Genomic DNA, 23,167 nt, shown 5'->3' with positions numbered 1-23,167 from the left:
TTTTTCTACGACCAATCGTTCTCGAGTTATCATTGTGGCGGTGCTGGTTGTTTTACAGCTGATTTGCAAAACTGGCAATTACTTGAGAGCTAAACGAGTCTAAAAAATTTTGTTGTATCCCATCATCAGCCTATAATGCAGACAATATTGAATAAATACGATAATTTCTTCAATACCTTTAATGTATCAAATATTTAAACATAAAATTAAACATAAATAAAGCAGCTGCAGTGAGTCAATGTTCAATAACATCAGAAACCGATATTTTGGAAACATGACATTTCCAATTCGTGTGGATGATTTTATTGTAAAGCATACAGACATCATTGATGGGAAAATGCATATGAGTGGACTAGATACGACACCGACGATGTCTTCACAACAATCGCCAACAGATGTGAATTCTCCACGATCGTTCTGCAAGGAACCACTTCATCGTGATTCCTCAGTTACTTGCAAAATTTGCACGTCCTCGTTTGCTGCAACGATTCCTGAAGATGAGCCACTGGACAAGCATCTGTGTCAATTGTGTCTGCGGATGTCAAAAGAGGAAATTGAGAACATTCTGGCCTCCAGAACTTATGAAAATTGGTACGGGCTAGTGGCAAAAGAGGAAAAAAAGAAAATAGCCGTAGAAAAAAAACGAAAAGTTGAAACACAATCACTATACTTGCAGCCGAATTTTACCGAAAATCAGCTTTTACTGCATCAATCACTTAAACGCTTTCCAGTATTAAAAAATGGAAATAGTTGCACTGCACCTGTACCAGTCGATGGAAAAGCCACAGTTTTATCAAACACTTGTGCATTTGATTCCATTGCTCAGGTAATATATACACGCATCATAGCGAAGTTTCCAATAAAAACAATTAATATGATAATTTTGTTATTGTATTGTTATGCAATCGTTACATTTTATTTCAGATCTTCACGGTTGCATGTTTTGACGATGCCGATTTTATGGAGTGCTGCAAAAAATCAAAACTGATTTTCTTCGATCTTATTGCAAGCATGAGTACCCACCAACTGAATTACGGCATGTACATTACGCGAGCAAAATTATTAAAATCGTTGATGCCATTTCAAGAAGGAGAGGAAATCGACGCAGTGAAATGCCAAATTAACGCTGGAGAATTATGCGCAAAACTGTTTTCAAAAATTCCCAGCTTTACAACGATCAAAACTTGTAGTACTGGCTGCGCTCCCATAGAAAAGGATTGGCCAACAGTTTTAGTGCCACTCAACGAAATAAAACAAATTCCTCAGTATTTGGAGGAATCTGTATTTATTAGACATGCAAAGCCATGTCGAAACTGCAAAATAACAACAAATATTGATTTTCGAATTGGTGTGTATCAATTTACAAATTTATTTTCTTATATTTGTAATATTTTACTTTATTTATATTAATATAATTAAAAAAATTTTATTTTAGGGCTCTTTGCAATAGTCGAGATATACCCTGTAGACGATAATAACTGCAATATACAACTGAAGGATATTCAAAAATGTATTGAATTTAAGAATAAAAATAAACTGCAGCTACTTGGTGTCGTCAAATTTAGAGAATTTATTTCTCGAAAAAATACAAGAAATCAAGAAATGAAAAAATTAAAAACCGCCATTGAGAATAAAGAAAATATTATTTCAAAAAACGAAGGTAATGAATCGCTAACACCAAAAATTGCCATGAAAGTATTAAAAATTATGATTCTTTTTCAGTTCCGGTAAATGGCCATTACACGGGTCTTGTTTTGTGTGGAGATAACTCATGGATAGAGTTTGATGATTTTAATCCCCAACAAAAGCCAAAAAAAATAAAAGACTGTACGTGGCTTCAGCCACATGTAGCCATCTATAAGCTTAAAAAATAAATATTTATTTTAATGAATAGTTTGTTTTTATATTTACTGTATGAAATTATAAAACCTATATGATAATATAGTTTAATTAAAGATATTTAATTTTTTTTTGGATCTCAAAATCAATAAAAAAAACTATATATTTTCGTGTGATTGCGATTTTTTTCTTATCACTATATGACACATCTGTTAGTTTGCCTACAAAAAAGGTTCAATCATCAAATATTAACTCTATTAAATAGGACACTAAAAAAATTACTTCTCCATACAATATTGTCTACTTTATGCGCTGCAACAAAATTTTTTGGACTTGTATAGTTTTCGATTAATTTTCAGTTTTGCATATCAGCTGTGAAATAGCCAACATTGGTACAGCGATAACTCGAGAACGGTTGATCGTTCACTCAACCTTCATTTATAAAAAATTTAAAAAATTTATTAAAAATTATTTTGCAGCTGAATACTATTAAGAAGCATGTAACTGTAATGATACTGCTGTAAAAATTATTTAGTTTGCCATTTTCATTATTATTTACGCGAAAATTGAGTGTGGGTGTTAGTGTACACAGAGGGGGTGGTTTTTTTTTGTTTTGTTTGTATGCATTTGAAAGCCCATAAATAGCCCAAAATTTTGATATGCTTGAGATTTTTCTACGACCAACCGTTCTCGAGTTATCATTGTGGCGGTGCTGGCTATTTTACAGCTGGCACCGCCACTTTGAAGTGTCAATGATTCTAGATTGAGAAGAGCCCAAAAATTTTTGTCGCGGCCCAAAATTAGCCCATAAATAGCCCATAAATTGGGCACAAAAAGTTTTTGATTTTGACGTTGTGGCGGTGCTAGCTTCCTCGACCCAGTTTTATGAGGTTTACCCATGGTGAAAACGTTTTTAATGGTGTGGCCAATATGAGATCGTTAGCCGGCTCTCAGCGAATTTTACAGAATCAGCTGATGAGCTGACGTTGCGGGTAATAAATCCATTTTGTTTACGGGAAAAACTAAGAATGTGTTAGTGATATACGGGAAAAATCAGCCAATGCCACTTCGTTACTGTCTGAACAACGACTGATTGAACGAGTGTGTGAATCCATGTGGAATGATCGAGCAGAACTCGGTTGGGGGATTACCCCTGTGACGTGGTAGCCGAAGTTCCTTTCACAATTTTGTTTTTCACCATAGTTGTGGGCTAAACCTGGTAAATCTATCATCCTTGGGTATGCCCTATGCCATACGCTTTCTTGGTGCTTTTTTACTTATTTATTAACTATTGATTTATTTACTAATAGCGGCAGGCTAATCACCTACCCTGTCAGAAATCAAATAGATTAACGAAACCAACGCAAGACAAGTCTTATCGAGGCCCTATGCTCCCGAGAGGAGTGAACAAGAAATAAATGTACTATTTTTATTTATTTATTTTATTTTAATTGCTTCGCTTTTTTATTCAATTTAATTTAGTTTTAATTTGCTTTATTTTTTTATGTTAGATTATTTTAATTGAATTTGTTTTATATTAATTTTACTTCAATTTTTTATTGTAATTTCATTTAAATTAATTAAGTTTTGTTTTATTTTCATTTATTGTGTTTCATTACGTTTTATTTTATTTTAGTTTAATTTAATTCGGTATTGTTTTAAAGTATTTCATTGTAATTTGGTTTTATTTTTAATTGATTCCTTATTTAATTTAAGTCACTTTATTTTACTTTAATTTAAGTTATATTTTCTTATTTTTTTATATTTGATTTTAGTTTATTTTATTGTATTTTATGTTATCTTATTTACTATTACTTACTTTAATTTAATTCAGTTTGATTTCCGTTTTAGTTTATTTAATTTAATTTAACTTATTATATTTTAATTTAATTTAATTTTACTGTATTTTAGTTTTATTTAGTTGGTTGGTTGGTTTAAGGGTGACCCCGCATCGGAGTGCCACATAGACCGCAAGTTGGGTCCGTTGTGTTGCGCTAGAGCTCATTATATTGTATGATTTCCCCACCTAACGGAGATTTTTGTTATAGATTTTGGTCAAAGATATTAATTTGTTTCGAGAATTTGATGAGAGATTCGATTTTCAGGTCCGAGAGTACTGAAAGATTGTCAATTGTTGGAGAGCCTAGAAGAGCGAGTCGACTTCTGGCTAGACCGGGGCAACTGCATAGCAAATGCCTGCTCGATACTTCCTCATCTTCGTCCTCGCAGTATCTGCACAGGTCGTTTTGAGGAACCCCGAGCCGACGTGCGTGAGTGCCCAAAAGGCAGTGGCCGGTGATAAGAGATATTATATGCCTTAGTTCGTGTTTCGAAAGACTTATAAGGGTTTTTGTCTGTTTCAGATTGTAGGATGGCCAGATTTGTCTGGTCGTAACGCAGGTAGTTTCCACTCGCCACCTCCGATCAGCAATGCTGTGAAATTCTCGATCAATGATCATTTTACATGTTGGGAGCGGTATGTGGATTGTGGGTAAGTTACTAACATTTGATTGCGCAGCTCCAGCTCTTGCGAGCTCATCAGCTTTGCAGCTACCTTCGAATCCACTGTGACCCGGTATCCAGATAACTTGGACAGAATTCTGAACACTTATTTCGTTAAGAGATAAGAGACAGAATTAAACCACATCTGAGTGGGTATAAGAGGAGCTGAGTGCTCGAACAGCCACTTGACTGTCAGTGAAAAAGCGGATATCCTCTAGTGATATTCCCTTTTCTAAGATAGTTTTCGCAGCATACCAGATAGCGCATACTTCCGCTTGGAATACACTACAGTAGTCGGGTAATCTAAATGATAGATTTAAATTTATTAAATTTTTTAGTTAATTTTATAAATTTTCTTAATTTCATTTTATTTTTTAATTATATTTGATTTTATTTTATTTTTATAATTTGTTGTTTTATTTTTAATCCGTCTTTGACCTCTCAATGTAGAAATACTAAATATTTTGTTTTTTTCGCTTTTTTGTATTTAATTTAATTTATTTTAATTTTTTTTTTTAATATATTTTTAATTAAATTAAATTACAAACTTCAAGCTCAGGTCACAGACCTTTAAAATAAATAATTAGAATAAATGACTTTGTAGGCGAGTATGTATGTATGTACTTGTGTAAGTATAGTTTGAGTCAAAAATTATTTTCAACAGCCGTATATTTGTGTTATTTTTGTGTGAGACAATAGACAAATGACTGACGTTGTTGGCCAGATTATGTCAGTTTGACTGAGTATTGTTAAAGTTTGTGAAATATCGACACTTCTTAATCAAGCGACGCTTTTGTCGGCGGCATTTACAACTCGTATTTATTTGCTGATGTAAGCGATATGCATTAAGCAAGCTGGAAAACAGTTTAACAATCCGACTTACAAACAAACCGAGCGAGTTAGTCATGTCTCTTCTAATGCACAAACGTCGAAACAAGGTTGCATGGGTAAATGTGAAGCAAACAAGTGTTTACCGGTTCAAAGTAAATAAGATTGCTGAAACTTTTACCCGTGCACTAATTGAACAATACAATAAAACAAACAAAAACAAAAAAAAGCGAATGAATGCAAAAATACTTGAACAGCCACACAAAATACGTATCTGATGCGCGAAAATCTGAGTGTTTGAGCGAAAATTTTCATTTCACGGTGACTTCTAAGAATCGCACAGAAAATGAGCAAATTTATATGTGAAATCACGTACAGACAGTAATGACACTGTACGGTCGCAATAAAAGCTCGTTGAGTTAACCAGACCGGCGGGCGGCCAAGCAAATATCTAAGTTTGTATGTATGTATGTAACTACGTGTTTGCGAATGTGCTTATTTCACATATTGGACATATTTACATGCATACTTAAACTACAAATCTAGCTTAGGATTTAAGATTTCATAAGTGGCAAGTACCCACGCCATGCAAATAATATCAAAATTACTGAGAGAACAAAGCAATGGGAAATAGCGAAAATAATTTTCAAAATAACATAAATGGACATTTTAATCTTTATACTTTTTGTACATACATACATATAAGCAAAGCACATGTGCACATATATATGTACAGTTCAAGAACCTGCGCTGTGCAGCATTGAATGCGCTCCCACGCTGTCACATCGACGCTGCGCAGCCGTGAACCGCTCAGATATCGGAAGTGACATGAAAAGCATGACACTTAAAATACGCCATAACACAATAAAATACATTTTCATGTTTCACCCTTATGAAAATGTGAGTCTTTAATTAATTTTACTACTGAGCGATTTTTATTAGAGGCCGCCCCGTCTATGCGTTCCTATTAAACGCGGCTGGAGGCAGTCTGGACAGATGTGTCTATGCATCTTTCGCGGGATAAAGACATGCGGATAAAGGCGATTAAATACGAAGCGGCGGTGATCGCTGCATGTGAACTTTTTATTGGATGAGTGGCGGCGGAAAATAAATTGCAAGTTAATGAGCTCAAGTGGCGATGACTATGTTATATTGGTAAAAGCCAGTGGTGTTGGTGGTGGCGGTGGTTGTACAGTATCGGACAAAACATTTACAACTGCAATGCAGCCTTCAATTTATTTTTTGTCATAATGTCATTCTTCACTCAATTGCATTTCAATTTCACGCTATGGATACTAGAGCATCTGAGTAATATTTTCCAAAAAATCTTTTCAAGATCCTTTCCTTTTTGTAGCTGTATTTAAAAAAAAATTAAATTATCTTGCAACTATGAGCGACAAAACAATTGCAACCTTGTGAGCTTAGCTATATAACGGTAAAAATGCTTGAGCTTGGTTTTGTTTTCTAACTGTTCTGAGTTTAGTTTAATCGTGTCAATTTGTGAACATCAGTTTTGTGCAGAATTTATGGCGATAACACAATTTTTTTTGTAAAGTTGAGTTAAATGAAGTAATGGCTCGAAATAAGTTCGGTGAAGTATTACGCGCGCGTGTTGTAGATGAATATAACAAAGGAATGACCCAGAAAGATATATCCATAAAATATAATATTCATAAGTCATCAATTTCTCGAATTATTGCGAGCTTTATAAAAAACAAAACTATCGCGGTGGTGCATCGAGGAGGCCGACCAAGAAAAACGGATGAAAGAACTAACAAACTGATAGTGAGAGAGGTAAAAAAATATCCATTTAGAAGTGCCCCCAATTGGTAAAAGAGCTTGGGTTACCAATCAGCTCAAAAACTGCCAGTCGTCGCCTGGCTGAAGCTGATTTACGGACGTACCGACCAGCAAAGAAGCCGCTTATTAGTAAGCGTAACCAACAAAAACGATTGCAGTTCACAAGGGATCACATAGATTGGCCATTAAGCAAGTGGAAAGCTGTTCTTTTCAGCGACGAATCCAAATTTAATTTGGTCGGAAGTGATGGCGTATCCTACGTTCGACGCCCACGTAACAAGCGTCTTCAAAAATGATACTGTGTAAAGACTGTTAAGCATAGTGCTTACATTATGGTCTGGGGATGCTTTTCTGCTGCTGGTTTGGGACCACTCCATCGTATTATGGGCATAATGGACCAGTACGTTTACAGGGACATTATGGAATCGGTAATGCTGCCACATGCTGAGTGGGAAATGCCCTTGAAGTGGGTCTTCCACCAGGATAATGACCCGAAGCATACGGCGAAGGTCCTGAAAGCATGGTTCCAGAGGAATAAAGTGGACATAATGGAGTGGCCCCCACAATACCCAGATCTTAACCCCATAGAAAACCTATGGGAAATAGTAAAAAAGAAAATTGATCGGACTAATGTGGCAAATACTGACCAATTTTTCCAAAGAGTCCTGGAGGCATGGAGAAATATACCACAAACGATAGTTGACAATTTGATAGCCTCAATTCCGAGACGATGCTGAGCCGTTATTCAGAGCAATGGTTTTGCCACGAAATACTAAGTTTAATAAAAATAGTTTACTCATTTCCTTTAGTTGCAATTGTTTTGTCTTATTAGATACAGGTGTTGGACACATTTGATTTTTAAATTTAAGATATGAACTGTTGAATTTGAATAAATTTGTTTTATTTACGTAAATCAACATCTTTTATTACAAATAAAGTGAAATTAACAGGTTCCAACCAAATAAGGGCTGAGCAATCGAAAGTTTTCATTGCCCACATTTTAGTTGCAAATGTTTCGTCCGATACTGTAAGTGTATGTGGTTGTGCTTGATGTTGGGCAGTGTCGTACGCATCGCTGATTAAGGACCGCATAATTCGTAGAAACAGAAGATATTAACTGACAAAAGCGATCAATAAATTACAGAAGATCGTTAAAAATCGAAAAAAAGGTTCATTGTTTAAATTCATTGTCATGAAAAAAAAAAAGTTTGTAACTCTTCGGCTCTAGAAGTTCGCTCTACATACGGCATGTGTACCAGGGTATAGCGACATACCAGGTCCCATGTACCGGAGAAGCGAATGAACTTGAAAAAATTATACTTTTTTTGTACTCTTTATTAACCTTAAAGTGATTAGGCAGCCCGCTCGCTTTCGTGATTAGTGAATATTTACTTGCTCAATATACCTGCCCCAACCACTACTACAATAATTCGTACCCCTACGATTTTTTCCCATAAACACATCTCTACAACAAAAATCATATAGTGTAAAGTTTAAAACTCTGTACGAAATTTTAAAAATTTTTTTAAATTTTTCATATACTAAAATTTAAAAAAATTTCACAATTTTTCAAATACTTAAATTTTAAAAAATTTTTAAATACTTAATTTTTTTTTTTATATTTTTAAAATTCCATCAAAACTTTGTCCTTTTTAATCAGAATTTGTGGACTTTTTTTGGGATACTCAGCTTTATAGCCCTTTAGGTATTTTTCTATATTTTTATAACTACAACAAAAATTATATAGCGCAAGGTCTAAAACTTTGTACGAAATTTTTAAACTTTTTCAAAATTTTTCATATATTTAACTTTTAAAACTTTTTTCAAATACTTCAATTTTCAAAACAAAGTGTGTGTGGCGTAGTACACATAAGTGAAACTTTCAATGAAAGAGGGAGAGGCCCGAGAGGGAAAGAGAGAGAGAGACCCCAGAGAGAATGAGAGAGAGTGAGAGAGAGAAAGAATGTATATGTAAAGAAATTCACAACATTTGCAGAGAATACAAATAGACAAAATTTACAAAAAACGGTGAAGGGTCGACCGGTGTAGGTAAACGCCGGTCACAAACCGTGGCAACAACGCGCACTCCGAGCGTTTATCACCAGCACAAACGCAGCGATTCCAGGACCGCAGTAAAGGCACAAATTACCGCAAGGTTATACCAATAAGTCCGACGCCGGAATGGATAGCACTTTATAGTACGCACAAGCACTAGCTAGAAAACAGAAATAAGCGCCAAAAAGAAGGCACCAAAAAAACAACGCCCAAAAAATTTGGACCAAAAAACGGCCCAAACAGAAGGCACCAAGGAAAATAACACCAAAAAGTAGGCACCAAAAATATATTTCCTGCAAGTTTGCACCAACAAACAAGAGCCAAGGCAGTATTATTTCTCACTAGAAATTAGCAATCACAAGGGATACCTCAGAAAAAATAGCCTAAGGTGTATCTAAGATATATGTATGTGAGGTATAGCTCTCTCGCTCTTTTTCCTCTACGTTATATCTTTTTTCTTTCTCGCGGAACGAAAATGCCCAAAACGTTGCATGGCCTTGAAATTTTACTATCCTTTCTCGCTCGTCCATCGACGTCTAGGAACTTTCACTTCAAAATTTTGCTAAAACGAAAATGTTTTCAAAACTCCATCAAAACTTTCTACATTTTAATCAGAATTTTTATTTCCATTGAATTTTAGTACAACAACAAGTTCATGCCATTAAAATACACCGTTGATTTTTGGCATTTTTGTTTTTTAAATTATTTGTGTTGTGTAAGCTTTTTCTGCCATATAAAAAATTCCAGCCTCTACTTTGGTAGATCGTATCGGGTCATTTTCTATTTATATGGTAATTCAAAAGTGGCATTACGCTCCAAAGCGAACTTTTTGGCAGTTTTGTGTTTGGTAACCTACAGAGTTCTGAAATACAAATAAAACAACAGAAAATTCATCCAATCTTTAGTGTCACTAAGGCCAAGGTGAAAATTTATAGCAGGCGCCTGAAAAAATGTGTGTTGTTTATGGACCCCATACAGTAATTAATGCGGTAGTAGAGCGTAGGATTCAACGTTTTCGTTGTGGCTATATGTTGTGGAGGCTACGCTAGAGCCCATCTTTGAAAATACTGATGAATTAATGGAAATCGTTTACCCACACAATGGGGATGTTTTGACATACTTTGTTGAAAAATCCTAGTCAACGCAGTTTTTGACCGGTTTTAAAAAAATTTTTCTTAAAAAGCTCGTAAATGATTTAGGAAGATTTTCAATTTTTGTTACTTTATCATGTGAAAACACCCCCTATTCAAGGGTATTTTTATTAAAGATTTAGTAGGATATTCGAAAATATTTTTTTATTAATTTTATTTGATTTTATTCCATTATTTATTTATTTTTTATTTAATTTAGTTTTGCTTTAATTTATTGTAATTTCATTCTTTATTTAATTTCAACCAATTTATTTTAATTTAATTTTACTTTATTTTTTTTTTCATTTTATTCCATTTCGTTTTATTTTATTTTTATAGTTTGTTTAGTTATTTTTAATCCGGCTTTGATGCTTTGAGCTTTGAAAATAGAAATACGAAAATTAACTCCACTCCATGTGTGGGTTCAATCACGTGGCATCACAAATAGACGAATTTTCAACAGCCACCACAACCTAACCTAATAATTTGCCTTCACCTTAACTTACCACGTCGAACTTAATTTACCGAATTAATTTCACAAAATTCAACCAAATTCAACTACATTTCGTGCATCTTTCTAGCACAGATAAAATACTGCGGCCTCACTGTACCGCAACCGACTACGCTCCTGGCATGTGACAACAACACTAACAGCAATAAAGATGATGATGGCATATTGGTGCCAGCAGCGATTAAGCAGCACCACTTTTAATACAATTCTACATACAATGGCCAAATAAAAAAATAAAAAATGAAAAAATGCTCAAATACATAAACATTCAAGAGCAATAAAGGTTGGCGCGATTGGAAGGCAAGCAAAGCTGGGATACACGCGATATTGGGGAGGCGCGCAACGCAAGTGCGAACGATAAAGTGCAGCTTTAGGGCCAAGCGCGATAAGTGAACTTCAACGCAAAAGAGATCAACAATACGCAATTCCACTAATTACACACACACAAACGCACACACACTTATACACTAGCACGCAATCATTTAAAAAATTTATCTACGCGTGCGTGTTAAGGGCTCTCTGTGCTTGAGTGTAGGCTTGTGAATGTGCGAGCACGTTGTTGTTGTTCTCTTATTGCTGTTATTGCTGCGAATGCACGCCACACAAAGCGGCTTAGAAAATTGAACTCTGAAAATGCAAAGCAGCCATTGGCAAGCACGACGAGGTCGCCTTTTTCTTTTACAAGTTGCGTTGCATTCAACGCATCTGTCCTATTATCTATTTAAGCTGCAATCTAGGGTAGTTGGGCCGCCCAGCAATCGTAACTCCATGGCTTTTGTACGCATCTTGAGTGCCGCTTGAATGGGTTTAGCCCCACGTCAACAACGTTGGCTGTGTGTGCGTTTTTTTGTTTGATTGTTTCATCGCCTATTCAGCTGGTCGCCTGGCCTTTTGGACACCCTTCAACTCCCTAGATAAGCCGTCGGCAACACATTTGTATAGCAAATGTGGGGGGAGGGGTTACTAAGCTCTTTTCAATACTTATTCATGAAATACTTTGCCTCTGCGCTGGCTGACAGTTCAAGTGTCAAAATACCCACATAAGTACATGCAACGCCTATCGGCGCAACTGTCCCTTCCACACACACACGCACATACATATGATTCGTGTTGCATGATGATGTAATTATTGCATTTAACCTTGATTTTCGTTGCAACGAATTGAACAGAAAAGAAATTGAGTGACAGTAAGAAGATGTTGCATATGCTTATGGCACTCACACACATGCAATGAAGCAAAAGTAATTTGTTGAGTGTTAGCTCGCTTACGTAAGCGTCCCGACAATTTGACCCTTGTCAGTGCAAACATCTCACTGCTATTTGGGCCATTTTCAGCTTAATTTTATTACACAAATTATGTAAGGAGATTAACCTCAAAACCGAAAATAGGCATTTTTATGCAAAGTAGTGCATTTAACCATAAAAATAGGTTGGATGACGCAGCCTTGTTTTTTGTTGCTAGTGAATATATTTATTCTTGAAATACCAACTATTGCCAACCGGATGGTTGGGTGAATGTTTTCAAATACCTTTTAGTTTTATGGGCGCATATTTGCTTTCAATTAATTTTACTAATGAACAGTGACGCCCCTTTTCCCATTGATATTTCAACGAACTTTGTAATGAAACTTAAATAAAGGAATATCTATTGAAATATTTACGAGGCATAGCTTACAAGTACTTTACATCAAATGTTAAGTCTAAGAGAATTTTTTTGACAGCAGATTTGGCATTGAAGACTGACTCCTATATAAAAAAATTTCAAAAGCGTTATTGATGGGTGTACAAACACTTGATTTCTGTAGAAGTTGTCTAGATGAGAAGGAGGAATAGATAATCTTGCGCCTTCTGTGTCATTGTCCTACTCTGTCTGACATTCATTCCATTTTAATAAATTGGAAGGCCTCAGTTCTGCAGAAATCAGGGATATTCAAATATTTCTGAAAAGCATGCACTGGTTTTAGGAGAAATAGGGGCACGATAACCGCATAAGCGATTTTGTCCGATTTTTTTTCTTGTCCCAACCGGCGCAAGTTGGACAAATCAAGGGAAGTCCAGTCCTTCTCCACCTGATCTTTCCAACGCAGAGGAGGCCTTCCTCTTCCTCTGCTACCACCAACTGGTACCGCATCGAATACTTTCAAAGCCGGAGCGTTTGTATCCATTCACGACATGACCCAGCCAACGTAGCCGTTCCATCGCCTGCGATATTCGCCGTTGCCATCGTGCAAAAGTCCAAAAATCTTACAAAGTCTCTTTCTCTCAAACACTCCAAGCGTCGCTTCATCGGATGTTGTCATTGTACGAGTACACGCTTCTGCGCCATACGTTAGGACGGGCATGATGAGAGCCTTGTAGAGTGTTAGTTTTGTTCGTCGAGAGAGAACTTTACTACGCATTTGCCTACTTAGTCCAAAATACCACTTGTTGGCAAGAGAGATTCTCCGTTACATTTCGAGGTCAACCATTTTATTGCTGTTTATGCTAGTTCCTAAATAAATGAAGTCTTTCTCTACTTCAAAATCAGAAATGGTGCCGAGGGTGCCGATACGCGAGTGCACCGACTGTTCGTTTGATGGCAAGAGGTATTTCGTCTTGTCCTCGTTCACCGCCAGACCCATTCGCTTTGCTTCTTTGTCCAGCTTAGAAAAGACAAAACTAACTGCGCATTTTTTAAGGCCGATAATATTAATATCATTGGCGTACGCCAGCAATTGTATGCTCGTTCAATAAATGGTGTCGACTCGCGCAATCTTTTCAGGCATCAGGTTAAGGGAGTCAGATAAATAGTCACCTTGGCTGAAGCTTCGTTGTGTATCAAATGACTCTGGAGTTGTTTTTCAATTCTGGCAGAGCTTCTGGTACTTCTCATTTCTCTGGCTGTCATTTTATGTCACACAGCGGTATTCGTTTTGAGAAGATAGTAAATTCAGACAACTCTTTTTCGCGCTGTCAAATGTGGCTTTAAAATGGACGAAGAGAGAGTGTGTCGGTTCTCCTTTCTTGGGTCTTTTTCCGAAACTTGGCGTTTCGTGAATAGCTGGTGATTTATGGAATTTCCAAGTGTGAAGCCACACTGATGAGATCGAATCAGTTGGTTGATGGTGAGCTTCAATCTTTCGCACAATACATACGCTCGAATCAAATGGAAGGACTGACCAGAACTAAATTTTATTAATTATGAATATGACTGTTTTTTTTTTCAAAAATATCGACAAGTAAATTTCGAACAAAAAAATGTCATTTAAAAAAATAAAATTTTTATTTAAAAATTTTTTTTCCAAAAAGTATAAATTTTTGTTTAAAAGAACTAAATTGTATTTTTTATGATGATGATTGTATGTTTCTTAAATATTAACAAAAAAAATTGTTGAACAAAAAAAAATATTTTTTTAGGTACACATTTTTTTTTAAATTTAATTTAGGCAGATATTTTTTTTAATTTAATTTAGGTACATTTTTTTTTTAAGAACAAAACTTTACTGTTTATGAATATGACTGTGTGCTTCTTAAAAATTAACATAAAAACAATTTTAAAGAAAAAAATTATATTTCCAAAAGTATATTCTATTTTAAAAGTTCTAAAAATTTTTTTTTAAATGTGTTAAGAAGAATCAAAGATATTTCACTTTTAAACCTCTATATCAAAGTTTTCATCATTGAATAAATCTCGAAATTACATTTTTTTTTTAATTTTTCCAGTTTATTTCTTATCATACTGAAGCCTAAAAATGCCCCCATTTTCAGGAAATTTTACGGCAATGATGAAACTGTTTGGATCACTTGACATGGAATCGCTCTATTATTTTGAAGGCAGGTCTGTATAAAATGACATTATTGTTGTATTTTTTCGCCTTGTTCTAAATATCGCTCGTATGCTGGAAGAACGACTTACAAATACGAAAATTCGTGAAAAACTGCTTCAATGTTTCAAATTTTCTATGCCTCCGGCAGTAAAGTAAATACATAATTTTATCTAATCAGGTACTGCTAATAGATATCGCAATGATTTTTTTATGAAGCGCCAAAAAAGCAATGGGAATCCCTTTTTTTTGGGTTATAGCGTTTTGCCGGCAAACGAGCCTAAATCTGTCATTAAAAGACTTATAGAGTTCCTGTTGTTGTAGTCCTAGCAGCATAAACATTCCCCAAACATTATGAAATGAGTCTTTTGTCGGAAATACATAAATCCCGGTAACATAAAACTGACTGTCGTGGGAACGCTTAACATATGTCCACTAAACATTGAGACTAACTTCACACATATATTTGAGTGCATAAAGGAACACACAGATGTAGCTCCATGCACTTGTCATGCCCAAGTGTGCTTATACTTGGCTGTCAAACTCATATGATGCGAAAGTTTCCACTCAAAGTGCCGTACAAGCTGGATTTACGTAAATCTGTCGCCAATCTGTTAGGACGACTCAGTACAAGTGGAGTTCTGAAGGTGTTTGAAGATAAACCAATCTCCCATGCGACTATTTTTCGTGTTTTTAAAGATTGCCGGAATGGGAAAGAACCGGAAAATAAGGTTATACCGGGTCGCCCACCAAAAGTAAGTGCCGCAGCAACGAAAAAACTGCTATGAAGTGCCAAAAACAAGGTTGGTCAATCAACACGCAAATTAGCACGAAAATTTGGCATTTCAAAGTCTGGCGTTCACAAGATTTTGAAAAAGAAAAACAATGTAATTCATCGTAAACGTAAGCGAACACCAAAATATATAGCGAAACAACTCGAAAAAATACCAATTTGCTGCCGTGCACTTCATCGTGAACACTTTGCGAATGAAAAATTCATAATTTTGGATGACGAATCGTACTTCACATTTTCTCATAATGAATTGAGTGGCAACGACGGTTTTTACACTGACAACATCGAAGTAACACCAAACGAGGTTAAATATGTCAGCAAATCAAAATTTGAGCTGAAGGTGTTTGTGTGGGTAGCCATTTTTTCGCAGGGTGTTTCGGAACCATTGATTCGCAAAAACAAAGCCAAAGCGATCAATGCTGCCGTTTATATCGGTCAATGCTTGCAAAAACTGAAGAAATTCATCGCTAAATATCACAATAGCAACGTAACCATATTTTGGCCAGACCTTGTTAACTGAGCAAGAAATACCATTTGTGCCAAAAAAGGACAATCCTCCAAATGTGTCACAGGCACGTCCAATTGAAAATTTCTGGGCACTTCTCAAGCGGATGGTTTACGAAAAGTGCTGGGAGGCACGAAACGAGCAACAGTTGATCAATCGAATCAAGCGAAAGTTGAAAGAAATCGATATAAGCACCGTCCAAAACTTAAATCGTGACATTCGCTCTACTCTACGAAAAATCGAAGACAATGGTCCATTGAGTGTAATCTAAATGTATTTTTCATATGTAACCAATCGACTGAAGTACCAAATAATTTTTAATCCAATTGTTTGTTTTCAAATGGCGTTTGCCAGAAGTTAGTCTCAATGTTTAGTGGACATATGTTATTATGCGGTTCCTCATTCCATCTGCTTCGGTACCAGTCGCATGAGAGCAAATATCCTTTAGATCTTGCGTAGCATACTTCCATCTAATGCTTTTTCAATGTCTTCTCAAATAACTCAAATATTTTTAATATTGCATATTAAGTTAATTTTTAAATTCCTAAGAAAATAACAACGAAAATCATCTTTTAGATACATATTTTCTAGGATTTTATGTGTGGTTTCGCCCCAGGCAATTCCCAGTAAATGCAATAATTCAGAAAAAAACCACTTGAAAAGGTACACACACATCTTATTTCAGTTCGCATTACAATTATTGAGCCGTTTTTTATACCTTTTTCGTCTCCAAACGAATATAAAATTTCCATACCCCAAGACTGCAACTCGCAAGCAAAAAAATTTAATTTACTGTTTAAAGTCGGCGCACCAATCAAACAAAATTCCTATAAACTTTTTAAATACCACAAAATTTTTTTGAAACATATGTTTCACATTATCTAACAAAAACATGCATACTCCACGTGTGACTTCAGATGTTCCACACGCACAGAAGATTGCATTTCAAGTGTAGCGAGGAGTGAGGAGGACCGCCAAGCAGTGGATGTGCAAACATTTTTGTGGTACAAGTAGGTATTTATGAAGTGTTGTGTTTGAAAAATGCTAGGAATGTGCAACCACACCCTGTGCGTCGGAGAATTTCAGAGACAACAAATGTTGGGCAAATATTTTCGAGGGATCAAATGACACGACGACACAAGTAGATGTTAAGAACTAAGCAAATATGTGCGACTAAGAAAGTGAGTAAAGTCATATTGATGTAATCCATAGAGAAAACAAGCGCAACAACAAAAATGTATAATCATCGCTAAACAATTGTCTGCGTCTGCCACACATCAATCAACAACAAAATACTCATAAAAATAGATCCGTTGCGGGTAAGAAATGACAACTAAATGCAATTACTGTGCTATGAATTAGAAAAATATTATATGACCCAAGTGGCGTGAGGAGAGGGCGAGAGGTTGCAGACTGGAAAGGGAAGTGTTTCAAGCTTTCAATAAATTAAAGAATTCTCAAAAAGCAAAAAACAACGAAAAAACAAAAAGCAACCAAAACAAAAAGTAGGAAAAAAGTAGAAACTGTGCGCAATGCAATTGGGAGCCTATTGATGGATTACTTTATGGGAAATAGGATTTGAAGTGAAAGCGAAACCTTTCAGTTTCGTCATGCATTGGAAAATTAAGGCAGAATCCCATGAGATGCAGGCGCAAAGGGCAAGGTGGCATATGCAAACTGCAGCATTTACCTACATGCATACATCAGCAAGAATGTACGTATTAGGGATGCCAATCCCGATATCCCGCGATCCTGGTCTCTTTGCAGTCCCGAAATCTCGGAATTTTCGGAATTCGTCATTTATTACGAAACATATGTATGCAAGTATTTGGGTTATCAATCCCTATTTAAGTCCCGAAATTTTCGGGATTTGCCATTTAATACGAAACATATGTATGCAAGTATTAGCGACATCGATCACGGGATCCCGCGATCCTGGTCCTATTCAAGTCCCGAAAATCCCGGGATTTTCAGGATTAGTATTTATACCAAAAATATAAATAATGCATAATGAATATCTAAATTTCGGGATCCCGTAATTGTAAAGAGTGGTTAAATTTCAAGGGCCGATGTTGAATGTGAACCTCACCTAAACGTCAACGACACCGTTGGACTTCTTTCTTTGGGGTTATTTGAATGAAAAGGTGTACGTCGATAAGCCAGCAACAATTCAAGAGCTAAAGGATGACATAATTAGGCACATTAAGGGCATAGAACCTCAATTATGCCTCAGCGTCATCGAAAATTTGGACCATCGGTTGGAGGTGTGCCGCCGAGGCCGCGGCGGCCATTCGGCCAATATTTTGTTGCGTACGTAATTGAGCTATACCAGTATTATCATAATAAAGAGAAATGATAATAATTTCCTAAAAAAATTGTATTTTATTCAAAATCAACACCGGCCCTTGAAACTTAACCACCCTTTATAACGTGATCCCGAAAATACTGAGATTGTAAAATTAAACAAAAAGTTGGCATCCCTAGCAAGTATGCATATTCTATTAGAGCACATGCATGTACATATGTGTATAAGCATACATGTACATATGTATGTATGTATATGTGAATGCAGTTAATTTCTTGTGCTCAACAAAGATTAATTAGTTTGGAGCATTTTCCCAATTTTACGTACTCGCACACACAAAGAATGGAAAACCAGTAATATTTGAGTAAATGTATATTAGTAAAACTAGGAAATGGAGAAGAAAAATGCTTTAGAAAATTGTGTGCTGCATAGAAAATTGCTGAAAGCAGAAAAATGAAATGAATACACAAAATTTCAAAAAAAAAAAATAGAAATTGTAAATAAAGCAACTATCCACCTCAAAGCACACTTCGCCACGCACAGATGGTTTCTAACAAATAAATTGAAATTTATAAACGCGCATTCAAACATAAGGTACCAGTATATTGAATATTTATATCTACGTGCCACGTCGTCGTCGCCGTCGTCGTCGATGGTGATCTGTGGTGAGATAAATGACAAATTGAAAAACCAATGACGGAATGAAAATTGACGATAGCGGCATGGCATTGCAGTGGCGAAGTGAAAAGCAATAGGCTGACTGGACGACGACTGGATGACTGGCTCACTAGCTGAAAATCAACCGCCACGGGAAAGGTCATGCATGTGTGTGCACTCGCACACACATACGCTCAAACATATGCATTTGCTATATACATATTTAACCACATCCATACATAAAATTCGGTAGTCGAATGTAAAGGGAAAACAGAGCGAAAATGCATTCATTTTCTTTTCATATTGACTCTTTTTATAAATGATTGTGCCCACTATCTCCAGTTAAAAACAAAAGAAATAAAAAATAAAAATAATAATTCAATGCCGCTGCTTTTGTTAGCTTTATTTTCTTAACATTTATTTTCTTATTTACTGAAGAAAGCTGCAATTCTTGCGCCACAGATAATCAATATTCTTACTTTTCCTGAGTAAATAATATACAAGAAAATAAACGGAGAGCAGCTTAAAAAAATATGGTTTGCGAAATTGTACCAGCACTCATGCAAATTGGCAAATTAGCACAAATTCGTTGTGCGCCATTTATTCGCAACCATTTTCATAAGCGCTGCTTCTCTGGGGTACTCCAAACAACAATAGCAACAAGAACAGAAAAATAAAGCTCAATTTATCGCCAGTAAAGTGGTGCTCCTGCTTTTTTGTGCACAACTTTTATTGAAGCATTTTTCTTACTGTTTGCCTTTCTATTGTTGGTTGTTTTGTTGTACTTGTCTCATTTTCGTACTCGTTATTATTGCTGTTGTTGTATTAATTAATGCTCCACTTTGTATATGCGCATACTCGTATGTGTGTGTGTATGTATGTATGTAGTTGTGTGTGCTAAATTGTTATGTATGCATTCGAAACAATGCAAAAATTGATGCTGGGTAATTATTCTTATTCCTCAAAGTGATCAAAGATTATCCGACAAAGTTGTACGTATGTATGCATGTGTGTATGTGTCAATAGCAAATCACCCAGTAGGGAAAGCCTAAGTGTTCGTTTGTACTCGATTATAAGCGTAGTCACTTGGACATTTTTAACTATGTGACGAAAAAACACTTTTTAGGACATCTTGGAAACTCCAGAAAATATAAAAATTACTTCCAAAAATTGTAAATATGTTTCGGAAAATGTAGATTTACCTAAAAAAATTTAAAACATGCTTCAAAATATATAAAACGAATTTCAGAAAATGTAAAATTAATTTCAGAAAATTAAATATATTCCAGAAATTGTAAAATATGCATAAAAAATATATAAAATAAATATCAGAAAATGTAAAATTAATTTCAGAAAATTAAATATATTTCAGAAATTGTAAAATATGCATAAAAAATATATAAAATAAATTTCAGAAAATGTAATATTGATTTCAGAAAATTAAATATATTTTAGAAATAGTAAAATATGCATAAAAAATATTAAATATATTGTAGATAATAATGTAAGATAAATTTCAGAAAATGTTAAATTAATTTCACAAAGTTAAATATGCTTCGGAGAGTGGGAAATATGCATTAGAAAATATAAAATATAATTCAGAGAACACTGATTATTTCAGAAAATACAAATTATATAAACTTTACTATGGAAAATATAAAACCCCCTCCTAAAAATATAAAATTTGTTCCGAAAATATGAAATATATTTTTGAAATTACAAGCTACAAGAAAAAATATATAAAATATACTCCAAAGATACAAAATTTACTTCAGAAAATGTAAAATATATTTCAGAATATATAAAATATAGTCCAGAAAATTTGGACTATAATAGAAAATATGAAATATATATAATAGGCTTCAAAAAATATACAATATTCTTCATAGTATATAAAACGAATTTCAGAAAATATAGATTATACCAGAAATAATTATAAAATACTTCATAAAATGTGAAATAAGCCTAACAAATATTCAGAAAATATAAAATATGCTTGAACAAACATAAAATATGTAACATGATTGAGAAAATTATAAAATATGTTTGAGAAAATGTTAAATATATTTTAGAAAATGTGAAATGTATTTCGAAAGTGAAAAATACGTTTCACAAAATATATAAAACATACTTCAAAAAATATAGATTATACCAAAAAAATATGAAATAGATCAGAAAATGTGCACTAGACTTCAAAAAATTGACTTCAGAAAATATAAATTAAGTTTTAGAAATGAAAAATATGCTTAAAAATATAAAATATAATTAAAAAAATATAAAATTTATTTCAGCAAATGTGAAATATAGTTCAGAAAATATATAATATATATCAGAAAATATTAAATACTCTTTAAATAGTCATATGGCCTACAGAAAGCGGTAAACGTATTTCAAAGTAGTCAGTAGCACTCGGTAACCATCAGACTTTCCGAGAAAGTGTCATTCTCAAGAACAATTCTTTCTGATTAGGGAAACTAAATTTCAGAAAATATAAAATAAATTTCAGAAAATGTTAAATATATTTCAGAAAATGTAAAATGCATTTCAGAAAGTGTAAAATACATTTCACAAAATATAAAACATGCTTCAGAAGATATAGATTATATTATACCAAAAAAATGTGAAATATATCAGAAAATGTGCACTAGACTTGAAAAAAAAGACTTCACAATATATAATATAAAATAAGTTTCAGAAATGAAAAATATATTTCAGAATATATTAAACAAGCCTTAGCTAAATGGAAAATATGCGTCAAAATATAAACTGTAATTAAAATAATATAAAATTTAGTTCAGCAAATGTAAAATCTATTTCAGAAGATATAAAATATGAATCAGAAAATATTAACTACTCTTTATATAGTCATATGGCCTAAAGAAAGCGTTAAACATATTTCAAAGTAGTCAGTAGCACTTTGGTAACCATCAGACTTTCCGAGAAAGTGTCATTCTCAAGAACGATTCTTTCTGATTATGGAAACTAAATTTCAGAAAATATAAAATAAATTTCAGAAAATGAAAAATATATTTCAGAAAATATAAAATAAATTTCAGAGAATGGAAAATATATTGTAGTTCAGGGGATATAAAATATACCTATAATATTTTATAAAATGTAAAATATGCTTCAAAAAGTATTAAAAACACAGAAAATATCATTTGGCCTAAGAAAGCACTACATTTACTTCCGTATAGTCAGTAGCATTTCGCTCACCATTAAACGTTCCGAGAAAGTGACATTCTCAAGAACGAGTCATTCAAGAAAGTATAAATTGTAAAATTAAAAAAATATTTTGTGAGGATAAAAAATTGTGGCTTTTCTTTGCAAAGCATAAAAAAAATTTTAAATAAATTTTACGCTTTTTAACACTTTTTTGATTGCACCCACTGGACTCTGAAGCACAATTTGCTAATTTGAAGCAAATTAAGCGCTCTCTAAAATACAGCTTAGAACTTGAAGTGCATAGATTAGACTCGTAAATCTTTTAAGCTATTAAACAAAACTGTCTATTATGAATTTCATATATCCATAGCTGTTTGAAGCACAATTAACTCTTTTGAAACAAAATTGAATCAGTTTCTGAAGTACTGCCGAAAAAAGTGTAGTTCTCATTTTGCTAGAGCGGCATCAGCATTTCCCCGCAGGGCATGAATTGGAATTATTTCAATGTCCAAGTTTTATTGCAGCAATTATTTACATCGTAAAAACGAAATGGTGGAGAACCAATATTTTTTTTGGCTAAAATCTATTATCAATTTGAATAGCAGAGAATAATGGCTTTTATCGCAGGCTTCTGAGTGGCACTTTCACAAGGATTTTAAGGAATTAAAAGAAGTGCACATAAAAAAGTTATAAAAATTAGTAATAAAGAGAACACTTGCTTGCCATCAAAATGTGTAACAGTTTTATGAGATTAAGGGAATACTTTTATAAAATAAAAAATATGTGCCATACTAATATATATAAATCAAATTTGATAAAAATAAAAGTGAAATATGTTTTTCTAATTAACACAGAAATTTTTAACGCGCGGTTTTTGGGCCACCTGGAAGTTGCACTTCAAAATTCAATAGGCTATAAAATTGCATACTCGAAATGTTTCTAAAAATTTTCTTTTTAATTATGAAATTTTAATAAAAATATACGAAATATTCCTAAAAATTCTGAAAAAATTGTGAAATTTTGCTAAAAATTTGTTGAATTTTTTTTAGGTTGCGCAAAGTTTGAAACTTATATTTACACGTTTTTTTTTATTTAATACAAAAATAAATCAATTATAAACAAAATTTTTTACTTGTATCAATATAAAGAAAAAATAGTTTTAATCTTATAATATTATTGAAAGGCGTTGCCAGATAATTTTAAAGAAAATACCTGTTCAAAAGAATAAGCCATTAAAATTATGTATGCATGGCGTTGCCACTTAACTCATAAGG

The 23,167-nt window shown here is 34.0% G+C and overlaps 1 protein-coding gene across 1 annotated transcript; it reads left to right on the top strand.

The window, feature by feature from the left end:
• The first annotated feature begins 274 nt into the window (after positions 1-274).
• LOC128857523 (uncharacterized) lies at positions 275-10,866 on the top strand. The gene is made up of 3 exons (XM_054093274.1): positions 275-826; positions 925-1,348; positions 10,736-10,866. Exons 1-3 carry the CDS (start codon positions 275-277, stop codon positions 10,864-10,866), a joined length of 1,107 nt encoding a protein of 368 aa, XP_053949249.1.
• Positions 10,867-23,167: the final 12,301 nt, after the last annotated feature.

The sequence above is a fragment of the Anastrepha ludens genome, chromosome 3, assembly GCF_028408465.1.
Source record: "Anastrepha ludens isolate Willacy chromosome 3, idAnaLude1.1, whole genome shotgun sequence".
Classification (NCBI taxonomy): Eukaryota; Metazoa; Arthropoda; class Insecta; order Diptera; family Tephritidae; genus Anastrepha; species Anastrepha ludens.
This window is presented reverse-complemented; position numbering and strand designations above follow the sequence as displayed.

Coding starts and splice junctions, on each gene's coding strand:
- LOC128857523 (XM_054093274.1), top strand. CDS start 275: ATGACATTTCCAATTCGTGTGGATGATTTTATTGTAAAGCATACAGAC. Junction 827..924: donor CATTTGATTCCATTGCTCAG/GTAATATATACA, acceptor ATTTTATTTCAG/ATCTTCACGGTTGCATGTTT. Junction 1,349..10,735: donor AAATATTGATTTTCGAATTG/GTGTGTATCAAT, acceptor GCATCTTTCTAG/CACAGATAAAATACTGCGGC.